This window comes from Balaenoptera acutorostrata, chromosome 8, assembly GCF_949987535.1.
Source record: "Balaenoptera acutorostrata chromosome 8, mBalAcu1.1, whole genome shotgun sequence".
Lineage (NCBI taxonomy): Eukaryota > Metazoa > Chordata > Mammalia > Artiodactyla > Balaenopteridae > Balaenoptera > Balaenoptera acutorostrata.
In genome coordinates, this window is record NC_080071.1 from 86,440,743 (window position 1) to 86,454,760 (window position 14,018).

Below are 14,018 nucleotides of genomic sequence, written 5' to 3' on the forward strand. Positions count from 1 at the left end.
TAAATCCTCAGTCAGTGAATATTACTTGGTGGTGGTGACAAGTCATCAGCCATCTGTGGGCAGCAGGCAGTCAGGCCAGGAAAGACAGAATAGCTTGCAGGTCTTCTCCCATCTCCTATTAATTTTGCATTACCAGGACCTAATACTGCTTGGTCTGTAGTGTCGAATGAATGAATTAATAGAACCACCAATGGACACATTAAATGTAGTCACTATCTAATCTGCAACCCAGCTCGCTAAAGTGACATGTTTCCAGAGAATATATTCTAACAGCATCCTTTCAAAACTGCTCGTGCCAGAACAGGTACATTAGTACACAACTAGTGAATACTTTAAGCACACAAAACACCTAGTGATTTTGACAATTATGAAGAACTAAAGAGAGCAAAGTATATGCTCAGTGTCATGAGGCCATCTGAGGAGACTGGTCTTCCTCAGCTGGAACTTAAATGATTGTTAAGCCTTTGCTCAAAATAAATCCGAGGAAGCTGTAACAGTTGTTCATTTACAAGCGAAAAGATTTCCTCTGTCTGTGCCTGGCTGACTGTTGAAGGTGTGCCCCAATCACACACATAGCCCCTCAGCAAAGACTCGGAGACTTATTGTTCCAGGTGTTTAAGGACATCCCTGGCTAGTCATTAGCTGTCCAATCAGGTAACTGAGAGGAGACTTCAGTGGTCACATACAACAGAAAATACTTTATAGAAAAGTCACAAAACAGACAACAGCAAACCCTAGGGAGGGGTGAGAATTTGATTTCCAGAGTTGCCACATTATATTATTTAAATGTCCAGTTTTCAACAGAAAATTACAAGACATACAAAGCAATAAAACATGACTCATACACAGGAAAAAAGCAATTAATAAAACTGTCTCTGAGGAAGCCTAGATGTTGTACATAATAGGCAGACTAAATCAACTAAAATATGTTCAAAGAACTAAAGGAACTATGTCTAAAGAACTAAAGGAAAGTATAAGAATGTTGTCTTAACAAATCATGAATATCAGTAAAGAGATAGAAATTGTAAAAAATCAAATAGACATTCTGGATTTGAAAAATACAATAACAAAAAAAGGGTGAAGAAAAAATGAACAGACCTGTTAAAAGCCAAGCATACCATCCATCATACACGGAAATGGGATAATGGGAGTCCCAAAAAGAGAGAGAAAAGTGTAGAAGAATATTTGAAGAAATAATGACTGAAAACTTCCATAATTTTATGAATAACATTGATCTACATATCCAGGATGCTCAGTGAATCCAAGTAAGATAAAGAGATCCACATCTAGACACATCATAATCACACTGTTGAAAGACAAAGAAGGATTCTTTTCTTCTTTTTCTTCTTTTAACTGAGGTAACATTGGTTTATAACAAATGTAAGTTTTGTGTATACAACATTATAATTCACCTTCTGTATACACAGCAGTATTCTCACCAACAAAACTCTAGTTTCCATCCATCACCATACAATGGACCCCCCTTTCTCCATTTCACCCTCCCGCACCCCCCCCCCAGAAGTTACTGTATTCTCTATGGTTTTTTGCTTTGTTTTGTTTTTGCTTTGTTTCGTTTTGCTTGTTCATTAATTTTTTTCTTTTAGTCCACATATGAGTGAAATCGTGGTATTTGTCTTTCTCCATCTAACTTATTTCACTTAGCATAATACCCTCTATCCATGTTATTGCAGATGGCAAGATTTCATCCTTTTTTTATGGCTGAGTAGTTAAGTATTCCATTGTGTGTGTGTGTGTGTGTGTGTGTGTGTGTGTGTATCACATCTTTTTTATCCATTCTTCTATCGATGGGCACTTAGGTTGTGTCCATATCTTGGCTGTTATAAATAATGCTGCTATGAACATAGGGGTACATGTTAACACTACAAATTAGTGTTTTCATATTCCCAGAAGTGGAATAGCTGGATCATTCTTTGAGGAATCTGCATACTGTTTTCCACAATGGCTACATCCATTTACATTTTGACCAACAGTGTACCAGGGTTTCCTTTTCTCCACATCCTCTCCAACCCTTGTTATTTTTTGCCTTTTTGATAATAGCCATTCTAATGGGTATGAGGTGATATCTTGTGGTTTTGATTGATTTGCATTTACTTAATAATTAGCAATGTTGAACATCTTTTCATGTGCCTGTTGGCCACCTGTATCTTCTTTGGAAAAATATCTATTCAACTCCTTTGCCTTTTTTTAAATTTAGTCATTTGTTTTTTTGTTGGTCAGTTGTAAAAGTTCTTTATATATTTTGGATATGAACCTCTTGTATGATGGATATATGATTTGCAAATATCTTCTCCCATTTGGTAGGTTTTCTTTTCATTGATGGTTTCCTTTGCTGTGGAGAAACTTTTGGTTTAAAGTAGTCCCATTTGTTTATTTTCGCTTTTGTTTCCCTTGTCTGAGGAAACATATCCAGACAGATATTGCTAAAACCAATGTCAGAAAGCATACTGCCTGTGTTTTCTTCTAGGAGTCTTACGGTTTCAGGTCTTACATTCAAGTCTTTAATACATTTTGAGTTAATTTTTGTGTATGCTGTAAGAGAGTGGTCTGGTTTCATTCTTTTGCATTTGGCTGTCCAGTTTTCACAACACGGTTTATTGAAGAGACTTTACTTTCTCTACTGTATGCGCTTGGCTTCTTTGTCATAAATTAGTTGTCTGTATATGTAGGTTTATTTCTGAATGTTCAGTTCTGTTCCATTGATCTGTGTGTCTGTTGTGTCTATTTTTCTGCCGATACCATGCTGCTTTGATTACTACAGCTTTGTAGTATAATTTGAAATCAGGGAGTGTGACACCTCCAGCTTGGTTCTTTTTTCTCAGGATTTCTTTGGCTATTCCAGGTCTTCTGTATTTACATTTTAAAATTTAGGATTTTTTTTGTTCTATTTCCGTAAAAACAAATGTCATTGGTATTGTGATAGGGATTGCATTGAATCTATAGATTGCTTTAGGTATATGGACATTTTAATATTGTTAATTTTTCTAATTTATGAGCATGAAATGTCTTTCCATTTCTTTGTATTTTCAGTTTCGTTCAACAGTGTCTTATTCAGTTATCAGTATATAGGTCTTTCTCCTCCTTGATTAAACTTACTCCTAGATATTTTATTCTTTTTGTTGCACTTGTAAACGGGGTTGTTTTCTTAGTTTCTCTTTCTGCTAGTTTGTTGTTATTGTATAGAAATGCAACAGATTTGGCAGAGAATCTTGAGAGCAGCAAGAGAAACACAACTCCTCATCATGTACCCAGAGCCACAATAAGATCAACAGCTGATTTGTCATTAGAAACTATGGAGGCCAGAAAGCAGAAGGTTGATATAGTCAAAGTGCTCAAAGAAAAGTCTCAACCAAGAATGCCGTATCCAACAAAACTATCCTTCAGAAATGAAGGCAAAATTAAGACATTCACAGATGAAAACTAAGAGAATTTGTTGCTAGCCAGCCTGCCATACAAGAAGTACTAAAGTGAACCCTTCAGGATGAAGTGAAAGGACATAGTAACTTGAATCCACATGAAAAAATACAGAGCACTGGTAAACATAATTATATAGGTAAATATAAACGATAGTATAAGTGTATTTTTGTTTGTAACTCTTTTTTTCCTCTTTTTTTTTTCTCCATTAATTTTTTTAATTGAGGTATAGTTGATTTACAATATTATGTAAGTTTCAGGTTACAACATAGTGATTCACAATTTTTCAAGGTTATACTCCATTTCTAGTTATTATAAAATATTGGCTATATTCTCTGTGCTGTACAATATATCCTTGTAGTTTATTTTATACATAGTAGTTTGTACCTCTTAATCCCCTGCCCCCAACTGGTCCCTCCCCCTTCCCTCTCCCCACTGTAACCACTAGTTTGTTCTCCATATCTGTGTCTCTTTCTTTTTTGTTATATTCGCTAGTTTGTTTTATATTTTAGGTTCCACATATAAGTGATATCATACAGTATTTGTCTTTGACTTATTTCACTGAGCATAATACCCTCCAAGTCCATCCATGTGGTTGCAAATGACACAATTTCATTCTTTTTTTATGGCTGAGTAGTATTCCATTTATTCTTTTTTATTCATTCACCTGTTTATGGACACTTACATTGCTTCCATATCTTGGCTGTTGTAAACAATGTTGCTATGAATATTGCAGTGCATATATCTTTTCAAATTAATGTTCATTTTCTTCAGACACATACCCAGGAGTAGAATTGCTAGATCATCTGGTAGTTCTAGTTTTAGTTTTTTTGAGGAACCTCCATACTGTTGTCCATAGTGGCTGAACCAATTTACATTCCCACCAACAGTGCACAAGGGTTCCCTTTTCTCCACATCCTTGCCAACATTTGTTATTTGTGGTCTTCAGTAATTCTTAAGATTATGAAGGGATCCAGAAAAATTCTTTATCAGATGAGTTGGAGTTCAGAAAATGTGGTCACAGAACTCTAGACCAGAGGGACCCCACCCTGTGGCCGGAGTCTGCTCTCACCCTGTCCCCAGGGTGGCCAGCTCACCACCCCCTCCCTGGTCTTTTTTCCTCTTATCTGATTTAAAAGACAACTGTACAGTGCAATCATAAATTGGTGTTGATGTGTACACACTGTATAAAAATGTAATTTGCATTAAAGTATGTCTTAGTCTGTTCTGGCTGCTATAGCAAATTGCCACCTACTGTTTAAGACTGGGTGGCTTAAACATCAAATCTTTCTTTCTCACAGTTCTGAGACTAGAAGTCCGAGGACAGGGTGCCAGCATGAGCAAGTGCTTGGTAAGGGCCCTCATCCCAGCTTATAGACAGCCCTCTTCTCATTGTACCCTCACATAGCAGAGAAAGAGAAAGCAAACTCTCTTCATGTTTCTTCTTACAAGGGCATGAATTTCATTCCCGAGGGCTTTGCCTTCGTGACCTAATTGCATCCTAAAGACCCACCTTCTCATACCATTACACTTTGTGGGGGTGGGGTAGGATTTCAACATATGAATTGGGGGAGGGGACACAACATATAGGTATGTTTGGCACATACGTGAGCCATACAGAACCATGTCTGGCACACAGTATGTGTATACTAAAGTTGGATATTGTTATGATTATTCTTATTATATATGGCAAATAAATTTCTATCTGTTTAATCAAAAAAAAGGGAGGAAGACTCAAATTACTAAAATCAGGAAACAAAGAGGGGGCATTACTACCAGCCTTACACATTACTACCAACCTTACAGAAATAAAAGGATTATGAGAATATACTGTGAATAACTATATGTCAACAAACTAGGTAATTTAGATGAAATTGACAAAGTCCTAGAAAGACACAAACTACTACAACTGACTCAAGAAGAAATAGTAAATCTGAATAGATATATAACAAGTAAAGAGATTGAATTAATAATCAGAAAACTATAAAGAAAAGCCCAGGGCCAGATGGCTTCACTGGTTAATTCCATCAAATGTTTAAAGAAAAAATAGCACCAATCCTTTACAAACTGCTCTAAAAAAATACAAGAGGAGGAAACACTGCCAGACTTATTCTATGCGGCCAGTATTACTCTGTAGTAAAACCAGGCAAAGACATTACAAGGAAAAAAACTACAGAGCCAATAATTAATGTTCACAAATTGGAAGATTTAGTATTACTCAAGATGGCAGTACTCCCCAATTTGATCTATAGATTCAACACAGTCCTTATCAAAATCCCAGCTGACTTTTTTTGCAGGAATATACAAACTGATCCTAAAATTCATATGGAAATACAGGGGACCCAGAATAGCCAAAACAATCTTGAGAAAGAAGAGCAAAGTTGGAAGAATCACACTTCCCAATTTCAAAACTTACTACAAAGCTACAGTAATCAAAACTGATGTTGGCATAAGGATAGACATCCAGATAAATGAATTTAAATTGAGAGTCCAAAAATTTATGGTCAATTTGACTTTTTTTTTTTAATTGAAGTATAGTTGATTTACAATGTTGTGTTAGTTTCAGGTATATAGCAAAGTGATTCAGTTATACATTTATGTATATATCTACTCTTTTTCAGATTCTTTTCCATTATAGGTTATTATAAGGTATTGGATATAGTTCCCTGTGCTATACAGTAGGTCCTTGTTGTTTATCTCTTTTATATATAGTAGCGTGTATCTGTTAATCCCAAACTCCTAATTTATCCCTTCCCCCCCACCCTTTCCCCTTTGGTAACCATAAGTTTGCTTTCTACAGTATTATCTGTGAGTCTACTTCTGTTTTGTAAATAAATTTGTACCATTTTTTTAGATTCCACAGATAAGTGATATGATATTATATTTGTCTTTGTCTATCTGACTTTCTTCACTGAGTATACGATAATCTCTTGGTCCATCCATGTTGCTGCAAATGGCATCATTTCATTCTTTTTTATGGCTGAGTAATATTCCAGGGTGTGTGTGTGTGTGTGTGTGTGTGTGTGTGTGTGTGTGTGTGTACACATATATATACCACATCTTTATCCATTCATCTGTCAATGGGCATTTAGGTTGCTTCCATGTCTTGGCTATTGTAAATAGTGCTGCTATGTGCATTGGGGTGCATATATCTTTCTGAATTTTTGTCTTTTCCAGATACATGCCCAGGAGTGGGATTACTGGATTATATAGTAACTCTGTTTTTAGTTTTTTAAGGAACCTCCATAGTGTTCTCCATAGTGGCTGCACCAATTTATATTCCCACCAACAGTGTAGGAGGGTTCCCTTTTCTCCACACTCTCTCCAGCATGTATTGTAGTTTTTTTGATGATGGCCATTCTCATCTGTGTGAGGTGATAGCTCATTGTAGTTTTGATTTACATTTCTCTAATAATTAGTGATGCTGAGCATCTTTTCTTGTGCCTGTTGGCCATCTGTATGTCTTCTTTGGAGAAATGTCTATTTAGGTCCTCTGCCCATTTTTTGAGTGGATTGTTTGTTTTTTTGATACTGAGCTGTATAAGCTGTTTATATATTTTAGAAATTAATCCCTTGTCAGTCGCATCGTTTGCAAATATTTTCTCCTATTTTGTATGCTGTCTTTTTGTTTTATAGTTTCCTTTGCTGTGCAAAAGCTTTTAAGTTTAATTAGGTCCCATTTGTGTATTTTTGCTTTTGTTTCCATTACTCTAGGAGATGGATCTAAAAAAAAATTTGCTGTGACTTCTGTCAAAGAGTGTTCTGCCTGTGTTTTTCTCTAGAAGTTTTATAGTATCCAGTCTTACATTTAGGTCTTTAATCCATTTTATGGTCGATTGATTTTCTTCAGTGGGGAAAGAATAATATTTTCAAGACATGGTGCTTAAGACAACTGGCTATCCATATGCAAAAGAATTAAATTGGATCCCTACCTTACAGCATATATAAAAATTAATTGAAAATGGATCAAAGACTTAAATGTAAGAGCTAACACTATATAAACCCTATCTGTAAATCTTTATGATCTTGGATTAGGCAGTGTTTTCTCATATGTGACATCTAAAGCAGAAGCAACCCCAAAAAAAGATAAATTGGACTTAATCAAGTTAAAAACTTTTGTGTTACAAAAGACACTATCAAGAAAGTGGGAAAAAACCCCAGAGAATAGAAAATATTTTCAAATCACATACCTGATGAGAGACTTATACCCAAATACATTTTTTAAAACTCAATGATTAAACAAAAAATGTATTTTTTAAATGGGCAAAGTATTTGAATAGACATTTCTCCAAAGAAGATTCACAAATGGCCAAAAGCACATGAAAAGATGCTCAACATCATTCATCATTAGGGAAATGGAAATCAGAACCACAAGGAGATAGTTCATAATACCCTAGGATGGCTATAATCAAAAAGACAATAGGTTTGTAGGTTAAAGTTAGCAAGGATATGGAGAAATTGGAACCCTCATAAAGTATGGGTAGGAATGTAAAGTGTTGCAGCCTCTATGGAAACCAGTTTGGCAGTTCCTCGAAAAGTTAAATGTAGACTTATCATATGACCCAGCAATTCCACTCCTTAGTATATGCCCAAGAGAATGAAAACTATGTCCACACAAACACTTGTACACTAATGTTTATATCAGCTTTATACATAATAGCCAAAAGGTAGAAACAATGCAAATGTCCATCAAGTGGTGGATGGTTAAACAAAATATGATATGCACAATGCAGTATTATTCAGCCGAAAGAAATGACATACTGATACATACTCCACCATGTTTGAAACTTAAAACCCTTATCCTAAGTGAAAAAAGCCAGATGCAGAAGGCCACATAATGTATGGTTCTGTTTATTTGAGATGTCCACAATAGACAAATCCATAGAGACAGAAGTTGCTTTAGCGGCTGTAGGAGCTGGGAGTGGGGGATGCAAAATGACGGCTAGCAGGTGCAGAGTTTCTTTTACGTTGATGAATGTGTTCTTGAATTAGATAGTGGAGGTGGCTGTACAACTTTGTGAGTATCCTAAAAAAAAATCACTGAATTGTATACTTTAAAAGAGTTCATTTATGTTATGTGAATTATATCTCAATTTTTAAAAAAAGGAAGAAAAGACTGCCTCTGTGTGTGTGCAGTGAAGAAAGGGGTGCCCCCTGACTCATTCCCTCCAGAACCCTCAATGGCAGGGTCATCAGATCCTTCCTCAGACATTGCATTTGAAAGAGGCAACTTTAGGGTTGTTCTGTTTGGTTTTTTTTAAATATTTATTTATTTCATTTTTTATTTTTTGGCTACATCGGGTCTTAGTTGTGGCACACGGGATCTTCTTTGTGGCATGTGGGCTCTTTCGTTGTGGCGTGCGGGCTGTCCTCTAGTTGTGGTGCATGGGCTCCAGAGCACGCGGGCTCTTTGTTGTGGTGCGTGGGCTTCTCTCTAGTTGCGGCGCGTGGGCTCTGTAGTTGTAGCATGTGGGCTCCAGAGTGCATGGGCTCTGTAGTTTGTGGGACGTGGGCTCAGTTGGTGCGGTGTGTGGGCTTAGTTGCCCCACAGCACGTGGGATCTTAGTTCCCCGACCAGGGATCAAACCCGCGTCCCCTGTGTTGGAAGGCAGATTCTTAACCACTGGACCACCAGGGAAGTTCCAGCAGCTTTAGTTTTGAAAATGGGTGGCATTCCTACTCTGTTTCCTGTCCATCTTAAAAGAAGTCTTATAGAGAGTGTGGAACATTTGGCAGCCGGCAGTGTCCCATTGCCTCTGTCTTCCATTGTCACTAGCCTTCTCAGAAAACAGAATGTCATATATCTTATTCTCTGCTTAGAGAGTGTGAACTTTCTCTCTAACATATAAGGCATTGATAAATCTAAACCATGTAGCTATAAAAAGCTCTTCCCATATGTTGATTATATTGCAGGATTTGGGCTGGAGCATTCCAGTTAAGCATGAAATAGTACCACTATGATCTGGAGCCATATATTTCCAAAATGCAGGAAGTCCTTTAGTGAACATGGGTATTTTCTGTTGAGTAAAAGATTGATCTCCATTTGGTCCTTTAGAAGGTTCAAATAAACTTTTAGACCACGGAGTATTAGGATAGTGGCCATGTTACTCTGTTCTTGGATGAATATTGGTATTAAAGGGAGGGTCCATTCATAAAATGGCTTTTCTTCAAGGAAAGCAAGCTTTTTAAGTGAAAGGGTTATAGATTAATGTGTTTGAATATGTATGTATTGAGAGAAGGGAAATAGTTTAGAAATTCATGAAGGCACACCAGTTTTATGGCGTGGCAGAGCAGAGTTCTGATGAGTAAAAATTAGATTAGGTTGAACTGCAGAGATGCTTATACATATATGAATCATTTGCCTAACGTGCTTGGGCTTCTTTTCCTTCCCAGTAATGTGCTTTGGTAGAAATATGTTTTTTCCAGATGTTCCCTCCACTGTTGACTGATTTAATTACAGAGAGCAGCTTTCCATTTCCTTTGACACAGGCAAGCAAATAGAATAAGATTAGCACACCAGAGATGGGCAGACAGTTTGATTTTTTAATTTACCTTTCACTAATATGTTTGGGAGAGGGCTTAATAGAATTGCTTCTACACTCTACTTCCCTTTTGTTTCCAGTCTAGTTTTTCACTGTCTCACATCACAAGGATTTGTAGATTATAGTGAAAAACACTCAGATATTTGTGATACTCATATTGCTCTATCATTCTGAAATTGCTGGAGAAAAATTGGCTTTTCATTTCTAGATTGTCTCTTGTGTCCAATATGATGGTTTTCTCACAAATGATAAAGTATCTGTTAGACTCGTGTGCGTCTCAAACTTTAACATGCATATAAATCACCTGAGGATCTTGTTAAAATACAAATTCAGAGATCTAAAGCGGGGCCAAGTTTTCTGCATTTCTAACAAGCTCCGAGGTAATGAGAATGCTACTGGTCCAGGACCACACACTGAGTAGCAAGGCATTAGAATACCGTCTTTGGATAGTAAACATTCTCCCTGCAGTCCAACTGAGGCTAGTACAGTACTGAGAAATACTTCTTAAATTGGGATGCATCATCCAAACAGCAACACCACATGTTCTACCATCCAGAGCCACTGGGTTAAATTTGTAGGTACTCCTATAGATTACAGTTATCTTTATCCTTTCTTATGCACATTGGCAGTGATGTCCTCATTCAGTCCTCAGACTAACCTGAAGGAGTAGATCAGGAAGATTTTATTAGCCCCTTCTTACGTTTGAACAGTTTAGTTAAGTCACTAGTGTAGCATCACACAAGCACAAATGCCCAGGTTTCCTGACTCTCATCTAGGAAAGTGTAGTTCCATGCCAGTTCTTTATTTCCAAACCATTCTAGTAGCCTTGAGGTACCATTTAACAAATATGCACTCAAGATTCTGGATCATTCTGGAAATATGAGTGGAGCTTGTGCTTCTTCATTCCTTGCTCTGTTTAATAGCTGTCCATTGGAGGCATCATCATTCTGAAGGATACCAGTGAAGACATTGAAGAGCTGGTGGAACCTGTGGCAGCCCATGGCCCGAAAATTGAGGAGGAGGAGCAAGAGCCAGAACCCCCAGAACCATTTGAGTATATCGATGACTAAGGACCAGAGGTGTGTATGGAACAAAATTGTATATCAAGGGAAATCTCTTAGTCGGTTCTTCACAAATGTTTTATACAGAGACTTGGTCTCCCTTTTTCCCTTTTGTACTTAATCCCTGTTTACCTAAATGGTATTAAAATTTACCCTTCTTTGACCTCTTCGTGAATATGGAAAATACCAATTCCTTTTTCCTTCTTTGACTCTCTACCCTCTAGTGTTCTACCAGTGCTATTCAAAGTGGCTGGACTGCAAACTGATTTCATAGGTCCATGATGAAGTAGGGAGCTTGCTCCAGAATGTAACTCAATGCTTCTCTCATCAAGAAAGCCTTGTTACCCACTAACCCCAAAAAAGTCAGCTGAACTGACAGTCAGCTCAGTGATGGAGGTGATTTCCATTTTGATGTAAGCTCCTTGTTGTGGATCAGTTATAGTTTGTGGGCGGGCACTGGTCGGTAGATCACACTTTGAGTAGCACAGGTCTAAATTCCTCACTGATTCTTCTCTCTCTCCCTTTCCTTTGGCAATACTTTTGGCACTAAAAGCCTTACCATTCATTTATTCGAGAAGCTATTGAACATCTAATATGTATAAGACATAGTGCTTATAGGTACTTTGGGGTCAGTTAGACTGTAACACAAAGCTTTGTCCAGTTGAAAAAGATTATTATTATGCCAGTGTCCTAACAATGTTGAAGGGGGTTTTTAGATGCAAAAGATTGCAATTTCACGAAATTGTCATTCTGTTTCCTCCAATTTTTTTTGAATGGTCATCACGTGTCTGAAGATGCATATAAACTGTATAATCAAGGTTCTGTAATTCCACCCTACTACAAGTACGTTGTCAAACAAATATGAATTTATTCTACTCGTTAAAGAAAGTAAGATCAGTATCATTTATTACATTAGGACAAAAGAAAAATACATTTGAAATGTCAAGTTGCAAATCTAGCGCTGTGAGTGTTACACACTAAGTAGCAATTAATGAAAGCTTTTATAGAAATCTCAGATAAATGTTAAGGCAGAAACCCTGCTATTAGTAGAAAAAATATATTCAAGCCTCCAAGAGACAGTTTGGAGATTTATAACTTCCCTTCCTGCTTTTGAAAATTGTCTTCCAGCTCTTGATGGTTTCCTAAGCTTTACCCAACCAGCACATGACAATATTAATACCCTGAGCTCTCAGTCTGTGTGCAGAACTGAACTCACATTAGCCTTCTTCAGCCTTTCACAGTACCTTACTGAAAACCCCCTGATTAAGTCTTTCAAGACAGTTAACTACAAAATGGCTTAGAAGTTTTCAGTTGGAAATTGGATTCTTGTTAGGTTTTTTTTTGTATTTATTTATTTATCTATTTACTTTTGTATTTATTTATTTAGTCTGCGCCGGGTCTTAGTTGCGGCACACGGGATTTTAGTTGCGGCATGCAGGATCTTTTAGTTGCAGCATGCAGACTTCTTAGTTGCAGCATGCGGACTCTTAGTTGCGGTATGCATGCAGGATCTAGTCCCCGACCAGGGATCGAACCCTGGCCCCTTGCATTGGGAGCGTGGAGTCTTACCCACTGGACCACCAGGGAAGTTCCCCTTGTTAGTTTTTAAAAGGGTAAAATATCCAGTCAAATGAGAATTTGAAAACTATAGTCTGTCTTAGCACAAACTGTCATATTAGGACTGCATCAGCAGGGTTAGGGGCTAGTTTGGTTTTTTTGTTTGTTGTTTTGGTTTTTTATTTTGGGTGGTTTTTTGTTTGTTTGTTTTTTCGCCACACTGTGCAACATATGGGATTCTAGTTCTCCAACCAGGGATCGAACCCATTACCCCTGCAGTGGAAGCGTGGAGTCTTAACCACTGGACCACCAGGGAAGTCTATAGGCTAGTTTTAGACTTCAACATCTAGTAGTTTGTTTTGGGTTCTTTTAATGTTTTTAAAATAAAGAATAACCCTAGCTTCTCCCTCTCCCCCCTTCCCCAGGATCTTATTGCTCACCTGAAGAAGACTGTCCAGGCTCATTGGAAACGCCTGTGAGGAAGTTCATGCTGAGACCTGCTATTCACTGCATGTATCATTGCCTCTGTGCTGACCTTGTGTCCAAGTCTTTGGTTGAAGAGATGGTATATGACTATTTAGTGTTCTCTTTCACACAACTTGGTTTTCAAATAAATATATTAAGATCTTCAGATGGACAAGGACTTCTTGTTTGTTTTTCAGCCTGGATTTTAAATAAATGGATCTAGTACTCTTTCCTCCCACCATGAAACGCCTAAACCCACAGAGCTAAATCTTTGATTGCTGGGATGAGTATGCATGACTTTAATATTGGTGAAAGAGTTAAACTATTTTATAGATTATTTGAAAAATAATGGAAAAAATAAGAGAGAAGAACAACCACCCTTGTTTATTACTCCAAGAATTCTCTGCATTTTTATTAATGGGATTGAGGGTGTAGGGTGGCATCACTTATTGAGGAAGTCCCTTTAATGATCCAAGGGAAATGTAGTCTGTTTAGGCAGCTCAGAAGCTTTTTTTTTTTTTTTTATATAAGCTTTGCTTATTGTTTCCTGCTTTTGATCCTGTTAAGGACAATAGATATAAATTATTTCAATTTATTTAGCCACAAGATCTAATAATGTACCCTTTTTTTCTCCTTTTCTGACTTTTTTTTTCATAGTTTTTTTTATTGAGGTATAATTTAAAGGTAATAAAAAATGCAGACATTTGGTTATGTAGGGTCTTTTGTGCCTTGGCCTTCAACTATTAAAGTAAAAGTAGGTAGTTTCCAACATTTATACACGAATAGTTCTTTATTCCAACCTTGGTTCTTTCACTTCTTAATTTAAGATATAGCCTTCTGAGTCTGAAAAAAAAAACACCTATTTTTAGAGGAAACAAACTCCTGGGTAGATCAGCTCTATCCATTCATCTACCACAGCTTTGTTGTTAGGTCCAGGTCTAAAGGTTACCGATCCCAAAGG

At 37.1% G+C, this 14,018-nt stretch overlaps 1 protein-coding gene across 1 annotated transcript in view; it reads left to right on the forward strand.

Annotated features, from left to right (window-relative positions):
- The window catches only part of PSMD1 (proteasome 26S subunit, non-ATPase 1), a 109,317-nt gene extending 96,094 nt beyond the window's left edge, over positions 1-13,223 (forward strand). The window contains exons 24-25 of the mRNA XM_007184708.3: positions 10,898-11,053; positions 13,018-13,223. Coding sequence (XP_007184770.1) covers positions 10,898-11,044 — 147 coding nt within the window. The 3' untranslated portion in view covers positions 11,045-11,053; positions 13,018-13,223. The remainder of the gene's footprint in view (positions 1-10,897; positions 11,054-13,017) is intronic.
- The last annotated feature ends 795 nt before the right edge of the window (positions 13,224-14,018 follow it).